This window comes from Poecilia reticulata, chromosome 22 (assembly GCF_904066995.2).
Source record: "Poecilia reticulata chromosome 22, P_reticulata-male-v2, whole genome shotgun sequence".
Lineage (NCBI taxonomy): Eukaryota > Metazoa > Chordata > Actinopteri > Cyprinodontiformes > Poeciliidae > Poecilia > Poecilia reticulata.
This window is the reverse complement of record NC_088851.1, coordinates 14,067,417-14,087,311: the sequence shown is the minus strand read 5'-3', so window position 1 is coordinate 14,087,311 and position 19,895 is coordinate 14,067,417. Positions and strand designations below refer to the sequence as shown.

At 38.2% G+C, this 19,895-nt stretch overlaps 1 protein-coding gene across 1 annotated transcript in view; it reads right to left on the bottom strand.

The window, feature by feature from the left end:
- babam2 (BRISC and BRCA1 A complex member 2) overlaps nucleotides 1-19,895 on the bottom strand; it is an 82,067-nt gene that overhangs the window by 40,514 nt on the left and 21,658 nt on the right. Inside the window, exons 5-6 of the mRNA XM_008399672.2 lie at nucleotides 15,473-15,667; nucleotides 13,249-13,323 (exon numbers count right to left, since the gene is read on the bottom strand). Of these exons, the coding sequence (XP_008397894.1) occupies nucleotides 13,249-13,323; nucleotides 15,473-15,667 (270 nt within the window). The remainder of the gene's footprint in view (nucleotides 1-13,248; nucleotides 13,324-15,472; nucleotides 15,668-19,895) is intronic.

The following is a 19,895-nucleotide window of genomic DNA, read 5'->3' as shown; positions in this document are numbered from 1 at the left end:
TAAAACAATAAACAATGACTTTAATTAGTTTCAGTGTCCCTCTCTGTGATCATGGCATACAAACTTCAAACAAGTGTCGACATGTGTTCAGGTTTTATGAACCAAAAATGGAGAGAATTCCTTAAAACAAGGAGTTTTAAAGCTTAAACCCAGGATTTTCATGCAACTCAAAATATTCTCTACTTTTCTTTAAGTAGCACGTAGAATGGATTAGCTATTCTTAGTACCGCTTTCTGCGTTTTTCTCTCTAATTACTTATTAGCTGAAGTTCATCTCGTAGTGGTGGGTTCTCTAAATAGTCTGCACATGGATTTACACAAAGAAGCGATTTCAGAATACCACTGCGGAGATCATAACACAGAGAATCTGCAGCAATTATTACAAGCAAAATTGTTAAAAACCAACAAGGGAAGGTTAAAACATTCTGCAAAGGAGCTGGAGCTGAGATAGCTGACGTGCAGAACTGCTGCATCACCTGCCAAGAATGTCTGCCAGAAAGAGACTTATGATCTACCAGTTAGCATCAATGTGCCTGCAGCTGTCTTCCAGCATAAACCATCACCATCATACCAGTCAATTTAAGACTCAAGAGGCAAATATATCCCTTCACCCTTTACCCACAAAGAGAGAAGCTGTCCGATTTAGTGTTTCTGTTCATATATTAAAATAAAATATACATGCACAACTACCGTATAAGTCATATAATGCTAAAATTTAAAGCGATTATGTTGTCAGCTAAAACCGTGTACATAGTGATTGAAGACCACGGCTAAACTTATTGTTGCATCATGTAACTGCTGCTTCATTATTTCCTGTACTGTACTTTGGTTTTGTGGGTGTTTAAAGTGCTCCATAAATAAACTTGGTATGGTATAGCTGGATTTGCCATGCTGGCAAAATCTTAAACTTAAAGTGGTTTCTGTGTGCTTGCAGCACTGCTGTGTGAAAAGGTTTGCCCACTTTTTGAGATTAAAGATTAAAGCAACTCAGTTTGTAAAGATGAAAATATTTTTTTTAGCATTACCATTAATACAGCCCTAATAGCTACTTCTACTATGACTATAGAAGACATGTATTGGAGTTATTTTAAATGAACACAGACCAACATAGTATTTTTTCTTAAACCTCAAAGAGTCAGAGGAACAACACTTTCCAAAAGGGGAAGTAAACATTTAATGTGTTTTATGGTCCTCTAATGATGATGAATTTTAATAATGAAAAAAAAATAAAATGGAATTTATTAAAGCCAACCAGTTCTTGTGAGTACCGTCTTTCTTGGGAGTGTAGGTGTTAATCATATAAATATGTTGCCAAGCGTTTCAGCCCAACCTGTTAACAGATCTGTGGCAAATATCATAGAGTTTGGGAGGAATTTTGCAGGCTGTGATGTGAAGGTACACAAATTCACCTGGACACATCTTTTTAATTTGGATTTGAAACACCAAGAGAAGTCCTTCCTCTTCTCACTGACATCAGGGTGAGGAATGATGTAACATTTACGTTAGATTATAACCAAACACCCAGTGGCCCACTGTATCCTCCTGTTTTGCAATTGCACAAAGTGTCTTGCAACAGAGATGTTTCTGTTTGCTGCGTCAGCAATCTGCAGAGAGGAATGTGCATTTCCTGCCATCAGTTTGGACTAAAAGCTGCTAACCATATATGGTGCTATTTTGTAATAATTCCAATTGGAAACCAGCTATTTGACATTATCTCCAGGCAAAATTGTTAATCACAAATCTGTAATAAAGAAGTAATTTCTTGAGAAAAAAAAAAAAAATGTATATATCCATTTGACTTCTTCTGCACTCTCACATACGATTTGAGTTTCAGACCTTTTATGCCTGACATTTAAATTCATCTTCAAGAGCACACCAAGCTATAATACATCCACCGTTTAAAAGCCACATAATTGTTTATCTGCATGGAAGCATTGGCTGGCCTTTTCAGATTTCACTCGCACACTACATTAGTGAAGCCCAAACTGGCAATTACTTGCCGATGTCTTTTGGGCAACTTGCTTTCTGAATAAATGCCACATTCTCAGTGTTGCGCGAATATCCCATCAATCAACAACCTCTTTCCAAAAAAGTCCAAATGAGGATGTGGCTTGTTTAAAGAAAAACATTTCCAATATTAAAAATTGGAAATAGATTTATATTTGGAGTTGATATCAGAAGTAGTCCAGAGGAAGCACAGCTCCAGTTTCTGGAAAAAGTGATGTGCAAATTGACAAATGAAATGGATTCTATGAGGTATAATAGTGATCCTAATACATAGAATCACTGTGTAAAAGTTAATCCCAGTAGTTCAATTCAACATATTCAAAAAGAAATGGAATATTGTACGTGACTAATTAAATGTAGATGTGCTGCATAGTATGTACACTCAATCCTAGGTTGGGGCTCCTTTTGGAGGCAATCCAAGAGGAGGTTCTGGTGACGTGTAATGGCAGATGAGTCTTCAGCAAAATATAAATAATCATCTCTCTAAAGTTCGTCAGCAGAAGGACACATGAAATGTTCCAAAATGTCCTAGTTTACAACACTGCTGACTTTGCACTTGATGAAACACAAAGGACCAGCACCAGCAGATGGCTCGGCTTCCCAGATATATGTATTGAAAATAATTATTTTGCCCCCTTTTCCGCCCCCAGTTATTGATCTTTCATAATTTTCTTATTTTCAGAGGAAGTGGATCTTAAGTTTTCTGCAGCCGTAAGCTATAATCATCAAAATTAACATAAATAAATGTTTGAAATCCATCATTATTTTGTATTAAATTTGTGCTCTCTAAAATGTGTTACTGAAATAACTAAACTTTTAATGATATTCTTAAACATTGTGATGCACCTGTACATAAGAAAAACTTAAAAGTTTAAACAAGAGCTGACATCTACTTGGTCTCTGGAAAAAAAATAGTCCTGTGAATTTTAGGTCCATTACAGACATAAACACAAACAATACTGACTCAAAAGGAGTTGAATATCTAATCTCTTGCTTAAGGAATTCTAAAAAAAAAATCTGAATTCAGATTTATTGTTAATTCTGAAAAATGTAAGATAATTAAAATTAAATTTCTTCCTAACCCAGGATAAGTGCTACATCATAAAAGACAATCACAACAACAACAAATACTAAAAATAAGTTAAAAACATGAAAAGCTGGCGCCTTGAGTCTGAAGAGTCTAAAGCAGCATACTTATAAAGTGTGTAATGCCCTCTTTTTGAGAACATTCAGCCTCCGTACTGCCTGGGGAATAAAGCTGTTTCTTAGTCTGGTTGTGCTGGCACGGATACGTTGACTCTGTCCCTGTGTGCATGATATGTTCACTTGTCCTTTAAAAAATGGATTTCTTAGCAGTAACATCTGCTCCTTCTGAATGGTCACAGCTGGTCAAGCTTAAAATTAGTAGATGCCAGTCAAAACTCAATCCATCAATACATCCCTAAGCCTTTTGTCATTTGTTTTATTGCTCATAACTAAAACATTATAATTTCAAATTAGAATATTCTACTCACCACTCTACATTTAATAAACTTTTTTTTTAAATTGTCTATAAAAATTGGAAAATTGTGCTGCTTTTATTCAGGGCCCATCAAATTTCTGCTGTCTGCGGCCACCGTACCAGGACTAATGATTGTGTTTTATGTAGGGTAGCCATTATGGCGCCATCCCTTCCACCAACATAATTGTAAGTTTTAAGGGCAATACTTTTACAGAAAAAAAAGAATATATATATTTTATTTTCTTAAAATTGAAATTGTCATCAGGCTTTTATTATCAATTGTTTTCCCCATTACAATTTCATATCTCCAAATTTGTTGATAATAAAAAAAAGAAACACATTTCCAGCCTATACACTTTATGACAATTTATTTCCATCATTCATGCAAAGATTGACTAAAACGTTTGTCTGCAGGTGTGTCACAAAACAGAAAGGGGCAAAATTACAATGCATAGGCTCAAAGTCAGGCTGTAAACTGACTTCGAGCTTTTATGGGTTTTGCTTCATTTTTGCTGTATGAGTCATTTTGTGATTTTGTACTATTGGGATCCTGTTAAGTTTAACCTTCTTTAGTGGTTCCTTGCTTTTGTTTTGCATCAGTACTAATTATCTTCTCAGCTAGTTACTCATTACCTCCCTCGTTATATTTATAGATCCGGGTTTATAAATGTCTTTTGTTAGATCCTCCTCTCAGCCACCACTGTGTTGAAGTGTTTCTCATGCTATGTTTGTCCTGTGTTTTTATATTTAGATGTTGTGCCGTTTGGATTTCGTGACTTTTGATGTTTTCTAAATAAAGCGGATTTAAAAATTTTTCTGCATGAGGTTTTTGTCTACACTGGGTTTTAACCTGACTCTTTCGCATGTCACAGAGAGACAGGCATAAGCAAACTAAGCTGCCGCTTGGGGTCCCCAAACAAACAGGGGCCTCCCATAAATGAGTGCATATGAACACTCAAAGATTTTTATATTTGCTTTATTGTATTTGCTTGTTCACAATTTAAATTTAGGATTTAACTGAATTAGGAACTTTATTTTGCAAAAGTGCTACAAATTACGTTGTTAGGTTAAAAGGGCTACAATCTGATGCTTTGAGAATAATCTGAGCGTTTGAGCTCAGTTTGTTCTTAAATAGATCTCAGCAAATAATAACCAATTTTCCATTATTACTTTTAAGCTCAGCTAAGCAAACTCTGTCCACTGTCTCAGATTTCGCTAGATCTATTTATTTCAAGGGTTATCCCTTGAGGTGTACCATCTCATTTTCAAGGGGATCCTTACAAAACGTAAATATAATCAACAATAATTCAAATAGTTGGTGAGGGTGATGTTCTTAACACATAGAGAGGCTTCAAATCTAATTCAGATTAAGGCTCCATACAACCTTGGGCCGGCCCCGGTGACAAAAACAGCCCTCAAATAACATTTAATAAAATAATTTGTTTCTATTATGAGTAATAAAAGTAATGAGCAAACAGCAGCTGGCATTAAAATGGTAAATAATGGATGTAGTGGCACCAAGAGAGGCTGAACAAAAAACAGAGATGAGGCAGAGCTGAGCCAGAGGAGCAGCACACATCATGGGAGTAACCTGCAATTATTTTATAGCTCTTAAGATTCCTGAGCTCTTAGTCAGTGTTTACCGTGCAGGGGCAAGGCAAGGCCACAAATTACAACCGCTGCTTTGGCACCAAATGCTCATAAGTCACGCACATGCATGGGCCTTCTTTCAAAGTGGCACACGGGCTGAAATTAAAAAAAAAAAGCTAACGTGTAATGAAGTCAGGTCAGTCCTTCTGTAATGTTCATTCCTAATATTTGTCTCACACAACGTTCAAAATCTGTAGTCAATTTAAACTGCATCAGGCACACTATGCGATACAACGATTCTTCAGCAGAACTCTGCTTTGTCGCATTCACCTGCTTGCAAAGTGACAGTTATAAGTGAGTGGGTGTTCATGGATCTGCATGTGTCTGTAAAGCGTCCACAGGGTTGTTTTTCCAGGTCTGTGGAGAGAATTGTGAAAGACCCGTCATGTGATGAAGTATGCTATCTTCAGCCACGACTTCTCCAAAAGCTCAACTGCCACATGGAGCGGGACAGCAAACCGCAACAACGACAGCCTCATGGGAGGTTGAGAAAGGAGTAGCAATTATGTGGCAACCGCAGAGGTAAAGTGACCACGGCTGCTGCAGGCTGATGAGCCTTCTGGCTTATCTCTTAGGAAGCTGAAGTAGCCACCTAGCCCACATGGAGAGAAAATTGGGGATAAGATCAGGTGAGAATTTGGACAAATACGAAAATAAACACCAATGGCGTTCAGGCATTCCCGTGTGAGGATACAGAGATGTTGGCTTCCACATAAGTGACTTTGTGTCACTTAATCCAGGTTCCTGAAGGGGAGGTGTGGAGTTGTTCCTTACAGAAATACTCAGCTCCTCAGACTGAAAAGTCCTGGTACTATGGCATCACAAATTCAGCCCTGAAAGGCTCTAACAAGCTTACTTCTGCAGTTTTTAACGGTTAGTCATAAAGACTTTACGTTAACTTGATAGAGCCAACCGAATGCCGAATGGTGGTACTCAGCAGCCTTTTAGCAGTACACAGATCAAATTTTCCATTAAAGTCAAAACTTAATTCTAAGAATGTAATCAAACCCAACTCCCTGTAAGTATCATTCACTTTCAGGTTTGGAAACAAATGGGGTTTGCTTATCTGTATCCTTTGTGACAAACCTAACTAGAAACATAAAATCTTGGAATATTTACAATAAAGAATTCTGTATGCTACAGTTCATGTGGAAGACTTTATCAAGAGTGCATGAAAGAAATCTGTTTTTACTGCAATTATCACTAGGACAGTCATCAGATTTTGAGGTGCGTGTTGTTGAAAAGTCAGACTTTCCTACATGAACTTCTAACTTCTGGGTCCCTATTGTACATTTTAATAACAAGCAACTTCCAGCTTTTCCCTTCTGAGTAAGATTAAATCAAATTACATTTTATGAAAGCAACATAAATATATAAAAGTTAACTTTTTAAAATAATTTAAAAAAACATACTGTCCCTATAAATCCAGTATGTAATGTTTTGAAACAATAATTTTGTTCTGTATTTTCCCAGCAAAGCCTGGAAAGTCAGAAGGAAAAAATTATGCATGAAGTTCTCTGTAAGAGCCCTGACTCATGTTTTTGGTTTAACATTTCCCTTCCACGCAGTCAGACAGATAATCCTGGAAAGACAGAATTTTCCCTCAAATCAATCAAACTCCCATCAGATCTTGTTTGTCACGAATAAATAGCATCTTATGATCAGCTGTTCAGTTGGTTTATCCGTTTTGTTGGTAATAATTTTGAAATTGAGATAAAATCAATCCATCTAAAAACAAACTTTTCTGCTTACACCACATAAGGTTACTGAACAGTTCCATTGAGTCTCTCCATTTATTGTTCCATATCTGTACGCTGTTTAAACTTCCCAATCAAAAAGTGTTTACTTGTGCCCTATATGGATGCACCAGAGTTGTATATGTGAACACCGCTTGAATGGGGGAGTTAACAGTCAAACACATACGGTTGCACCATTTCCAACAGAAATGCTTCAACATCTGTCTCAAATTCTGTTTAAAGTCACTCGTCCACCACAATGTTTGGCTAATGTCGACTGATCAGCTTCATTCTTGTGGCTTGTGTGATGTCATGGACCCACGGAGCAGATTTAACTGTTGTTATTTTTCGGTGGGCTTTGGAAAATGTCAGTATGTTGTGAAATCCTGTGCAGGAAATCTACACTTCATTACTAAACTGTGTTCATTTTGTGAATGTGCATTTAGTTAGGAAGAAAAAAAAAACATTTATAGTATCTTAAAAATGCCTTGATCAATAGTCCTGGCTTTAATCCTTAATTTCATTAGCAGCAATAAAGTGGCTGTTTTTTGTTTGTTTGTTTGTTTTATTTTTTATTTTTTAATTGTAATGACAAAGTAAAAATGTCACAGTTAATGAAAGCTGTGATGGAGCACCATTAGACTGTCTTCATCTTGACTGTGGCTCTGGGTTGAGGGGAGGTCCCAACACAGTGCCACAGAGGTGGGAGGCTGTGTTAAACACGGCCCTGAGGAACGCCAAGAACATGTTCTGAGATGATTTTTGAAGCAAAAGTTAATGCTCCTTTCCCAGCCTCACTTCATCTCATAAAAAAAGCTTACCTTAAAAAGCATTCATCATTAAAAAATATATATTAAAATAAAAAAATCAGACACTTGGTTCTGACTTTGCTATAAATGGTCTGAAAAGGTCAAGATGGTAAATGGACTATTTAGAACAATTTCAAAAGTTTGGGGGTATAACTTTGCTGAAGACTGATTTGAGTCTTGATTACATGGATTAAATATATATATATATATATATATATATATATATATATATATTTTTTTTTTTTTTTAAATAGAGAGCAAATGAAAAGACAGTTCAGCGATGGTGGCGCAGCCGATAAAAGGAAAGAATGAGAGCCCAAGGCTCTGTTTCACCCCGACTCTCCCCGTCGGCTCCCGCCTGCGGATCTCCAAAGGTTAAAGCGAGCACGTGCGGCGGGGGGAAGGGGTAACGAGGGTGTGCAACCGAAAATAATTAGAGTACAAATAATTAGATACAAGAGCTCTTGGTGAAGCACGCATAGCTTGTACAGACAAAAACAACCATGCAGGGATGCTAAGGGCTTGGTGCTACCATCCCGTGGGTTGTTTTTTACCGGAGGGACAAATGGGGGAAAGTAATGCTTAGCAGGAGGGACAGAGAAAGGGTCCAAACTGAGCAGAAGCAAAATAAGTAGTGGGAAAACATGTTGGTGAACAGTCGTACTTGGATAATGAAAACAACTCATTCTGGATAAAAATGAGAAGGTTAAAAAAAACAAAAACATTTTTGAGTAAAACATGAACTGAAGTCTAAAAATCTAATATAGGAGGCAGCCATTTCCACAGGAGGTCTGCAACATTTTTTTAAAATGAAGTTTTAAGCTGCATTATGTGCAAAACAACGTAACTGTAACAAATAAATTCCATCATATTATGAATTTCAGACCAAGCCCCCTTGGAAGAAGAAAGCAAAAGAAATAAAGAAAAACACTAAGTCATTGCACCTTTTACATTTAGCAATTACATGTATTCTCAGTTCTATTTAGCCCAAGTACAAAAATTTCACAATGTGTGTGTGTATATATATATATATATATATATATATATATATATATATATATATATAAGAAGTATTGCATCAGGGGGGGCTGAATACTATTTTTGTACACCACTCTTTTCAAGTTTTTTATTGTAAAATACATTTTTTGATATAATTTTTCATTCTACTTTGTGTTGGTCTTTTACATAAAACTCCAGTGAACTATATTTATGTTTGCTGAGGTAATGTGATAAAATATGGAAAAGTTTGAGGCTATGAATACTTTTGCAAGCCACTGTACTTTACATTTGAATGTCACCAAGTGACTGTGAAGCACTGCACAGATGCTTAAAACAATTCAATGCATGGATGTGCCATGACTTCAAGAGGAACGATGAAGAGTCAGCAGCACCAGATAAACTGCAAAGCTGCTGAAACACTGAGTTACTAAAGCTAAGAACCTGATTATGTGGCACTTCTTTTAATTCAAAAGTTCACATAAATTAATCCTAGTCTGGATTTCAACTTTTTATAAATTTAATTTATTTTGTCTCTGCAATGTAATGTGTCTTTTTTTCTCTGTGTTATAGTTTCATCATTTTGTACTGCCTTGTTGCTACACAAATAAACATCTACTAAAACAACAGTGACAAAGTTTATTGTAACGCAAATTTTTCCTTCTAAATACAGTATCTCTCCAGTAATTTGTTTAGCCCCTGATATGTAAGGTAGAAACATGAGGGGTCAGATCCCCGGATAAGCGTTTCTGCAGCCAGCAAAACTTAAAACCAATCATCATGCATTCACATCCCAATGCAAACAAAAACATAAACAACAGCAAGTGCCCGGACAACCAACGACTGAGGCTCGAGGACCCAAGCGCATCAATCTTTCTCTGTCGCACACAAACACACAAAATCTGCAGTCACTTCATAGCTGGTGACTTGGGTCACTGCTTGTGGGGGAAACAAAGCTCAAGTGAAGCGAGAGCGGAAAGCTCAGTCACGAATGTGGCGTCGGCCCGCGCTCATGAGAGTGGACAAGAGACAAGCTGCAGCTGCACTTGTACTTTACTGAGTACAAAACCAAGGATAGATAAAGTGGGGGATAGATACTATGGTGATGAGGGAAGTCAAAGGGGGGAGGTCATTTCTTTATTATCCATCCATCCATCCATTTTCTTCCGCTTATCCGGGGTCGGGTCGCCGGGGCAGCAGCTTCAGAAGGGAGGCCCAGACTTCCCTCTCCCCAGCCACTTCTTCCATCTCCTCAGGAGGAATCCGGAGGCGCTCCCAGGCCAGCTGAGAGACTTAGTCCCTCCAGCGTGTCCTGGGTCTTCCCCGAGGCCTCCTCACCAGGGAGGCGTCCAGGAGGCATCCTGACCAGATGCCCGAGCCACCTCAACTGGCTCCTCTCGACGTGGAGGAGCAGCGGCTCTACTTTGAGTCCCCCCCGGATGACCGAGCTCCTCACCCTATCTCTAAGGGAGAGCCCAGCCACCCTGCGGAGGAAACCCATTTCGGCCGCTTGTATCCTTTTTTATTATCATTTATTATCATTTCATTAAATAATTTTTTTGTTTTTATTTGTTCTTAAATTCATATTTGTTTTATTAAGTTTTGTCTCATATTTTTCCATTTCTTTTTATTCGATTCTTCATAGTTATGTAAATTTACTAATAAATTGTTTAACTTAGATTTTTTATGTTTCTGTATTTTTCACCTGTGGTTACAGATTTTGCTTTTGTTTGCCTTTTGATGGGCACAGGTGATGGTTTTGGTTGTACTGAAATTGCTACAGAAAGAAAAAAATCTGAGTTGTGAGAGGGGAAATGCCAAAGCTAATTGAAAGGCTGCAAGCTACTGCGAATCCAAAGGGATGACAAGCAAGAGATCAAGGTACAATCAAAGCCCGAGACACTAAAATAGTGCTCAAGAGAACAGCATGGACTTTAAAGAAGAAACAACTGCCAACATCCATCTGAGTGCATCTCACTTTCCCTCATGTCTGCTCTCTCTCTGCGTCCTTCCCTCTCTTTCACTCTGACCCACTCCCTCCTCCCTACACCCTCCACCACCTTTGAAAATAACTAAATAAATAAACTAGCTCTCCTCCCTCCACCCCGAGGCCGGATGGTCCGTGCAGGAAGGTAAACATGTCCACTGTCGTGAGCTCAGACCATGCGGATGCTTCGCTTCAGGTAACGGTCGTCCTCCACGGCTCTGTGCCCACCAGCAACATCTCGGCGTTAGCTAGTGGAGCACGGTAGCTTGTGTCTAAACAGATTTCTGCTTCACTGCCAAACTGGCGTTCCTCAAGCAAGGACATCCATGGATTTGTTAGAAGGTTGATTAAAATCAGGGTCAACGGTCCAACCTCCATCTGCAGCACCTGGTTTATAGTTGATATTCTTACTCCAAAGATACTTGGTTGATTAAAAATCTTACATTTAAATGGTGATGAACTACTATTTAAGGACAAAAATATATGAGCATATTAACAATCTGTGTGGAGCTGCAGTGTTTGCATAGACATTAGGCGGTTCACAGACAGTTTTATAATTTTTGATAATTTAATTTGAGCAACAGATCATTAAATGTTCAGCGGGATATACCAGTGTCTAATGATGCTCTGGGGCATAGAAGAGCAACAACGGTTTAATTGTCAGAAGTATTTATGTATTCAACTGAAGAAGCCAAGTTTTTAATTGGCCAACACAGAGCTTATTTTGCAGGAAAAACTAAGCTGGATTCAGCTCTTCGTTCTGGTAATTATTAAACCAATGGAGGCAGAAAAGATCATTGGATAAGATTGGTTTTGCATGCAAGTATCAGCCAATCGCTGACCACTCAAAATTAAAGAAATCAGCACAGCTTGATTGGTGCCCAGCTTTTCCTTATCATTAACATTCATTTTGGGAAAAAAAAAAAAATATATATATATATATATATATATATATATATATATTTTTTTTTTTTTTTAAACATGTATGTTTTAGACATGTTCTTGCAGCCACTTGAGACTTCTTTTCAGTTTCTGCATGGAAAAGAAAAACAATTATGGTAATCACTAGAATCTTGCATGTTTCAACATTGACCTAATAGAAGGCTTTAAGTTGAGTGACTAAGAACATGCACATATTTCATACAAATGATGTGCACGAGGTATAATCCACCGAGTATTAAACTCGTAGTCCCACCGCTTCTTTGTGTGGGATTATATAGAGTTTTTTCATCTGCTCTGTCAGAAGCGATTGCAGGAATAAATTAATTACACTTCAGCTGCCCTGCAACACCACGGAGTTGCATGCAGAGCAGAAATGTGCAATGCATGGAAACAATTGACTCAAGAATACACACACACTGGCAGAAGCAATCGCATGACAACTGTCAAAATGAAAATTCAGGTCATCGGTTTTGGGATGCGGTCCAGTACTGCCTATATGCAGCACGGGCCCGTTCCCTTGGAACGCGTAGGTGGACAAGGTGTAGGCTGATGATGTTCATTACTTTTCTTTCTTCAAGTCTTCAAGCACTCCCTTACTGATACTATGTATACCTGCAGCTGCCAAATACGGCACAATACTGAGAGCATATATGAAAAAGATATGATAAGGGTGACAAGAATATTAATATATGTTCAAGATTTGGTTTAGCACTCAAAAAAAGCTAAATATTTCAGAGTCACTTGACAATATTGTTTCACAGCTTTTAGGGCCACCACCACCCACTGGCTAAAGGTCAGCGAGTGTGTGCATCCTTTCTGCAAGTGACAGTCAGCATGTCACCAATAAAGCTTCCCTCGGGGCTCGGCTTAAACCTTTTTCTTGGCTAAAATCTCACAGGGACAAAAATAAATTAAATCAAATTCCCAGAATGAGGCGAAATGTGGCTGTGAAATGTGACTGACTTGATGAGTCCATTCACAGCCTGCTTAAAGAGAGAGACGAGTCTCGAGGCCTCAGGTCTGACAAGATAAAGCTGATGATGGTTGCTGTTTCCCGTATGTTCAACATCACGGGCACAGGCCAGGCTGGAAGAGGCCGGAGAGTGGAAGCCTCCGGCCTCTAAAGATCATCAGCGAGGGAAGAGAAAGAGGGAGCAGAGACAGACATGGAAATATTTATAGATATATCCAGTGTGTGTGTGTGCGTGTGTGTGTGTGCGTGTGTGCGCAAGAGTGTGCGCGTGTGCGTGTGTGTGTGTGTGCGTACTGTATTCAAGCTAGGCTGCCTGCAGACACCACGCCGCTCACAGCAGATTCACAGTGACAGTTGCTGATTAGTCAACTTACAGCCCCTCAACACTGAGGCCTGCACACACACACACACGCATACACACATATACACAGCTGCACTGCAGTTCATTTGAATAAATCCCTCTGTTATCGACACAAACATTCAAAACACACTGACATATGTAAACAAATGCAGACTTGTAATAACCAAGAACAGCTCATGTAATGACTGATCCTGGAGTCTGCAGCTGTGCCTGCACGGCATACAGGAAGTGCGTGATTTGACAGATGCTCATGGTTGATGTGGGTTCCAGGTTGGTGTGGTAACTACCTTGAGAAGATAAACTGGGATGTTGCTGAAGTCTACTGGGAGTTTAAGGAGGAAACGGGCTGAAAACTCTCCTGTCTGGAAACACACAAAACAGAAGTGGAGGTTATCAGAAAACTGAAAGAAACGACATCAAATAAATTCAAAACGAAATAAAAGCTTTACCGTATATAAACAAGTTTTATTTAAGTTTCTCATAAAATGTCTCGCTGCTCCCAGAGTGTTGCTAAACATTTTCCAAATCAAAATCCCCTACTAAAACGTACCACAATAAAAAACACAACAATGCTTTTAATGTTCACAAATCAGGATTTACAGGAAGATCAGAGTTTTAAAATAATAGAAGCCTGCTTTAACCTTGGTATCCATCTTGGACTAAACTTCAGCAAGTAGTTTAGTCTAAGATGGAATAACAAATCTGGATTTATACAAACTATAAACTATACAAGTTATAAAAGCAGAGTACTGTTTTTAACAGAACTTGAAATTCTTTAAAATTCTTGAACTGTTTTAGTTCTCGATATAAAGAAACGCAACATGATTCAACATTAACAAATTAAAATTTATCATGGTCTGACCTCCTAACAGATAAGTAGATGGTGTTATATATTTTATGTTATAGCACAATCAAGTACTCATGTTACCTTCAGTTGTTATAAAAATTCTATACATATCAGACATAACTTAAAAGAAATTTGGCTTTGCAGTTTGACACATTGAAATTGGCTGCCACGGAAGATTAAAGTATTTCTCAAACATCCATGAAAGAATCAAAGCTCCAGGTAGGTTTGTGATAAAGGAATAATAATATAGTAACATGATATGAAACTCAAAAAAGTGGATTTTACATAATCCCCCTCTCTTAAAATTTTCTCTTAAGATTTTTTCAGAACATTTTTTTTTTCATAAACGGGCCAGGCTATGGCCTCTTTCACCCAAACTGTATGGAAGTCATGCGGACACGAGAATCTGCCTCCTATCAATGTATTTAGTTTTTGCAACCAGTCCTCAAGTGTTGCAGCCAGTACTTCTTTCCATTTCATTTGCCATTTCCAATAACAGATCAACATTACCATGGTGACACATCAAGGTCCAAGACCACCTGTCAACAGACACTGTGACGGCCAAGCTCAGTTAGCAGACTCTCAGACGTCTGTCCATCCCACTCCGTAAGGGCCACTGCTATTTAACAAGCAGCACAGAAGGAGTTTAAATCTTCAACACCGTTAGAGGGAAAAGGTTTTTCCTGATGTGAAAAGGAACAGTATATGTCTACCTAGCAATGAAAAATCAGCCTCAGAAAAGAATGAAGCACAAACTCAAACTTAATAAGAGAAATATAGAGTTTGCTAATGCAGAAAAAATATTTCTACCAAAACACTGCATTAGTCTGGTGTTTAGAAGTCAAGTTTTTATCAAAAATGTTTGTCAGAGTAAATGCTAAATAGTTCTTATTGATTTCTTTTGTCACAGAAATTAATTGTAGGTTTATTAAAAGATGATATTGATATTGTTTAGCTGATTTTTTGAAATAAGTAAATGTCAACAAAGCAGCGTATTTTCATTCTTACTTGATTTCATATTTATTAAAATATAAGAAAAGATGAAAATAAAACTATAGCACACATATTTGACAGAGAAAGAAAAAAAAAGAAAAGTTAAAGAAATTCAGGAAATACAAATGAATATTAATCTGCTTTTTTTCTTTAACTAAAATTAAACATGACCAATTCTTTGCAGTTTTCTTGGCTGGAAATTTCTGTCCCTATACAGCAAGACTGAAAAATGCTGATAATCGTCATCTAATATCATTAAACATATGTTCTCTGAAACTTTTCCAACACGGAGCTTCACCAGTTGGGTTTTGTGGCTTCCTTTTCTCAGTTTTTTTTTTTGCAGTTTTTTACAAATTTATACATAACGACACACAAGGCCGACATCCGATAACAGTGACTTGAAGCAGGAAAAAATAAGTTCTATGACTCAATTGTTCCTGTTGATTGTATCAGTTATTTCTTTTAGATTGCAATCATGCAATATTACAAAACAAGAGTCATATGACGATTGCGACATTTTATTGTTCAAGCATAACATTACCTTAGTTTAATTACATGTGGCTCATCTTTCTTTTACTTCAACGTCTTTTGTTTTTTTTAACAATCCTGCTTGTTATGAAAAAACAAGCAGGGTTATTATTATTTTGTTTTATGTATATAAAAGTTCTTACCCAGCTGTTTTTCCGTCCAGCATAAATCTCCAGGTTCCGTCCGTAACTGGGATCTTCCAGCAGGCTGTCGTACTCAAACAGGAGCCGGGAGCTCTCACGCAGGCGCTGGCACTGGTACTGATGGTACTGCTGGATGAGCTCCTTCACCAGCTGAAGCAAACTCTCTGGGTTTCCAGCATCCCAGTGGACCAAGTGCTGGAGAAGACATCAAAGATGGGAAAAACAACAACAAAAAAGAAATTAAAATTGTATTATAGTGTATAGTAAATGAACATAGAGCGCTGTCTGCGCCTTTTCATGATCGATTAGATCAAAGCAGGCAAGACATTTTTTTTAAACTCCATATAGAGCAAATTAAACTCAACTGTGTGCACTTGATTTTCTTGATAAGCTTCATTTTTATGCTGAACTACTTGTTTCAGATATTTCAACTCGTGGAAAAGCAACTTTAGTGTGTTATAACTATAAGGAGCAGAAAATAGTCCTGTTGTGGCATCCGGGAAAAATATGGTAACTAAAAACAAATGTGCCCCAGAAGGAGGAAGAAAAGTCTTATTTCTATTAAAAGAGCATAAAGGAAGCAGGCTGTGCTGAAGGATGTCCTGATTTAGGTTCATATGGAAAAGTACTGAACCATCTGACTCCAGCTGTAAACAGCAGTGATATTTATATGATGGAGAATTTATCTAGTTTTATTTAATTTTTTTCCTAAAGATGAACAATCTATTCATGAATGAAAGATTTAAAAAAGTTTATTATATATAAACAATAACAATGTGACAAAAAATATTGAATGACTTTGCTCTTGTGCCTGCAATATTTAGGAATGATTTACAAATCAAGAGTAAAAACACACTGCTCATTTTTATATGAGCATATAACCCAGTTTGAGTCTTAACTCAATTATAAACAAGAAAAAAAAAATCAAATTTTTCCATACATCAAACATTTTCGAGGTTATTGTTGAGAAAGGTCTATGATTTTTAAAATACTCTTCTTTCGGCTCCAAACATGTCCACATTCCTTCGACAATGTGAAGTACTTGTGATGTAAAATTATAAAACAATGATAAAAAAAAAGTAAATAAATAATAAAAAAAACATTTGTAATGCAAAGGAGGAAAACAAAGAGCTTAATTAGGGAGGAACCTTTAAAAATAAAACAGGTAAAATTAATTAAAAAAGATTATGATTAACATACGTAAAGTCATGTTGTCCTGGGCACATTGTCCTGACATTTGCTTGTTTGCATCTTTCAGCCAAAGCTACAATTAGCAGTGATGTTACATTGGATTGAACGGACCTCATTGTTCAACTGTTCAACAAGCCAGAAGAAGTAGGATATACGATAAAAAGACAAGGCCATAAACTATATCAAGAGACAAACGAACCATAAAATAATCTCCAGTAGTTTATGGTAAGCACTGATTGTGATCTACCACCTTCATAAAGAAGTGTTCCAAGACAAAGCCTCCTCTGTCAAAGAAAGCATCCAGACCTGTCGAAATTCTCCCAAAGCCTTGTGGACCTGATCTGATTAAAGCAAATTCGAACCTCTGGTTATGCTATCAGGTCTATAAGGTTTGTCCAATTCTAAAATGTTTGCTAGGCTCAACACAAAATGACACATTGTCAAAAGAACAGAGATCACAGAGAGGTCATTAAAGGTTTAGGTTTTCCAAGCCAGAGTTCAGAACAAAATCAGTTAGAAAACATCTATCCTTAGAAGAAGAGAGCAGATGTCAGTGGCAATCTTTAATGAAAGTTAAAGATTGCTTCAGGGTGTGTACGCTTATTGATAAAATGTATAGGTTAAATGCCTTATTAAACTTTAGAAAAGTTTTGAAACTCTTTCTTACAGACAACCAGCCTTTTACCAGAGGTGATCCAGATTCACTCTGTGTGTCGACAAACGACAGAAAGGAGAAACTGAATGAAATTTCTTGGAATTACAGGTTTGCAATGAGACCTAAAAATGAAAGTGTCTCCTCCCCTCGATTCATCCTGAAAGTAAAGGAGTGCTTTCTAACTAAACGAGCCTTGTAAACCTGATAACAAAAGCATCTTGGCAAGGTAAATGTGTAACCTGGCTGCACACAAGCATAAAAAATGAAAACCGGTCTAAGCAAAAACCAGGACATTTAAATACACATCCGTTAAGTGGGAGGATTAATTGGGGCTGGAATTAACTATTAATACCAGCTACATTTAGATGACAAAAGCAGGATGTTTCTGACTTGCAACAGCTTGTCTCCACAACTGTCTGTCTGCAGGCCTGTATCAGCCCAAAGGAGAAAGCTCCTATTGTTTCAGGAGGGATTGGTGGCAGTGGCAAGGGCAGGCCAAAGAGAGTCGGTGACCTCATCATCCTGGTCCACCAGTGGTTACCAGCAATGCCTGGATTCCCGAAACGAAGGGGGAGAGACACAAACAAAGATGGGCATTGTCCAAAAGAAGCAGTCAGAGCCCCCGGGCAGGAGCGAGCCGAGACCGAGGAAGTGCTGTGTCAGGATTGTGACAGAGAATATCAGCGAAACTCCTCTGAGGAGGACGAGAGCGAGGAGGGAGGGAACCGAGGTGGGAGAGGGAGCAGAAACAACACTGCAGAGTTCAGGCAAGTAGGCCAAGGCCAGACGGAAAGTGGGCCGAGTCTCTGCACGTTTGCTGCCTCTGACGGGTAAATTATGAAACTGTAGTTGAAAAGAAGTGGAAAATAATGTTTCAAGCTATAGCTGTGATGCACAGGGCTGATATGTTCCCAACAGGACAAGTGCTGTTGAGAAAAAAGAAGAGGAGCATGATTTGTGGGTGTGAGGACAGCACAGCAGCATAAACACTTCATGGGTAATTACAGCTAAAGTCTCCACACGGTTAGTGGTTAAAGTGAGCTGCTCCAGTGGCCAATGACAGAGAGCCTGGGTTTGTGTTGTGCTGCTCCCACATCAAGCAGATTGTTTTCCAGGAATAAATGAAGGCCACTAAAAATATGTTTCAAGCAAACTGAAACAGCAATTTATGGTGCCAACGGAGTAAGGACGAATCTGATGAAAAGTCCTCTCATAGCAACAGCAAAGGATGGAAGATCATTAATGATTAGTTTCCTTGTAAACGCATGCCCGTGTGCTTCGTCTATTCATTTTCTTTGAAAGGAAAACTCCAAGGGCAAAAAGTAGAGATCATGTTGACTCCATGCATTTAAGTAATTTGCACAATAGATCAGGAGGTGCCCAAGGCCAGTCCTTGAGAGCTACCACCCGGTAACATTTAGATTCATACCTCCTCCAACACACCTGGATATAGTAGCTGAATTCCCTCAGCAGCAGTCATCCAGCTCAGCAGAGGCCTGGTAACAAAAAGTTCGTTTGATTCAGGTGTGTTGGAGCAGGGATGCATCGAAAAGTTGCAGGAAGGCAGCTGTCTAGGACTAGACTTGGACTTGGGCACACCCACACCTGTAATGCAAAGGTATAGTAAACCAGCTTCAATGTGGGTTATTCTCACATGTAGCCCAGCAATCTAATACTTTATCAAGTACCTCAGAGGAAATAAACAAGGGACTCCAAAAGCACACACAAACTGTCTGTTGAAATAGTTTTCACCTGGAAAGATATTTATGGTTCGGCAAATGATCCAAAGAGGGGATCGCAAAATGCGGATGTGCCTTGAGGTCACCGAGATAAAGCGAGTTTGGCGTAAAGAGACATGTACATCCTAGTTTTCTGTGTTGTTGCTTTTCGTAGCAAACTAAGCTGAGTGTTACCAATATATCAAGGAGTGGCTATGGCTTTAAAAGCGACTTACAGGTTTTACTCACATGACTAATTATTGCTGTTTGAGACATTAACCCCCCCTGAAAATTAGCTTACTTTCCCTTTGGTTGATGTGTTTATGAGCTGAAAATAGTGGATGTTCTTTTTTTGAATACTATAGTAAAGACAAATAAAACCCATTTTTTTAGTATTAGACCGTGCAATCACCAACTGGAGTTGACTGAAGGTAAAAGGGCTCTTTTACCTTGATGCTACAAGCAACAGTTGACAGTGGCTGAATTAAATGTTGGGACCAGAAAGATGTGCATAACTCCAGAAGCTATCTGTGCAAATTCAGTCATAACAAATGTTACTGCATAAATCCAAACATTCAACGAAACTTTTCCTTCAGTATAGCTTTGGAGGGAATCAAAATGACAAAACCCTACAGCTGTGAAACAAAAAGGGCACCGGAAAGGCCAACAACAGGAGAACGTTAACAGTTGTTTCTTTCATGTTGCTCTGAATGTTTGGATTTTCTGTTAACAAGGGAGAGCCTGAATGCCGAAGAAAACATTGGTCAAACATAAGAGGTAAAGAAAATAAGGAGCAGTGAGGAAAGAGAAGCAGCACTCATGCAGTGCGAGCGTGGCTGTTTGCAGACATGTGAGTCTG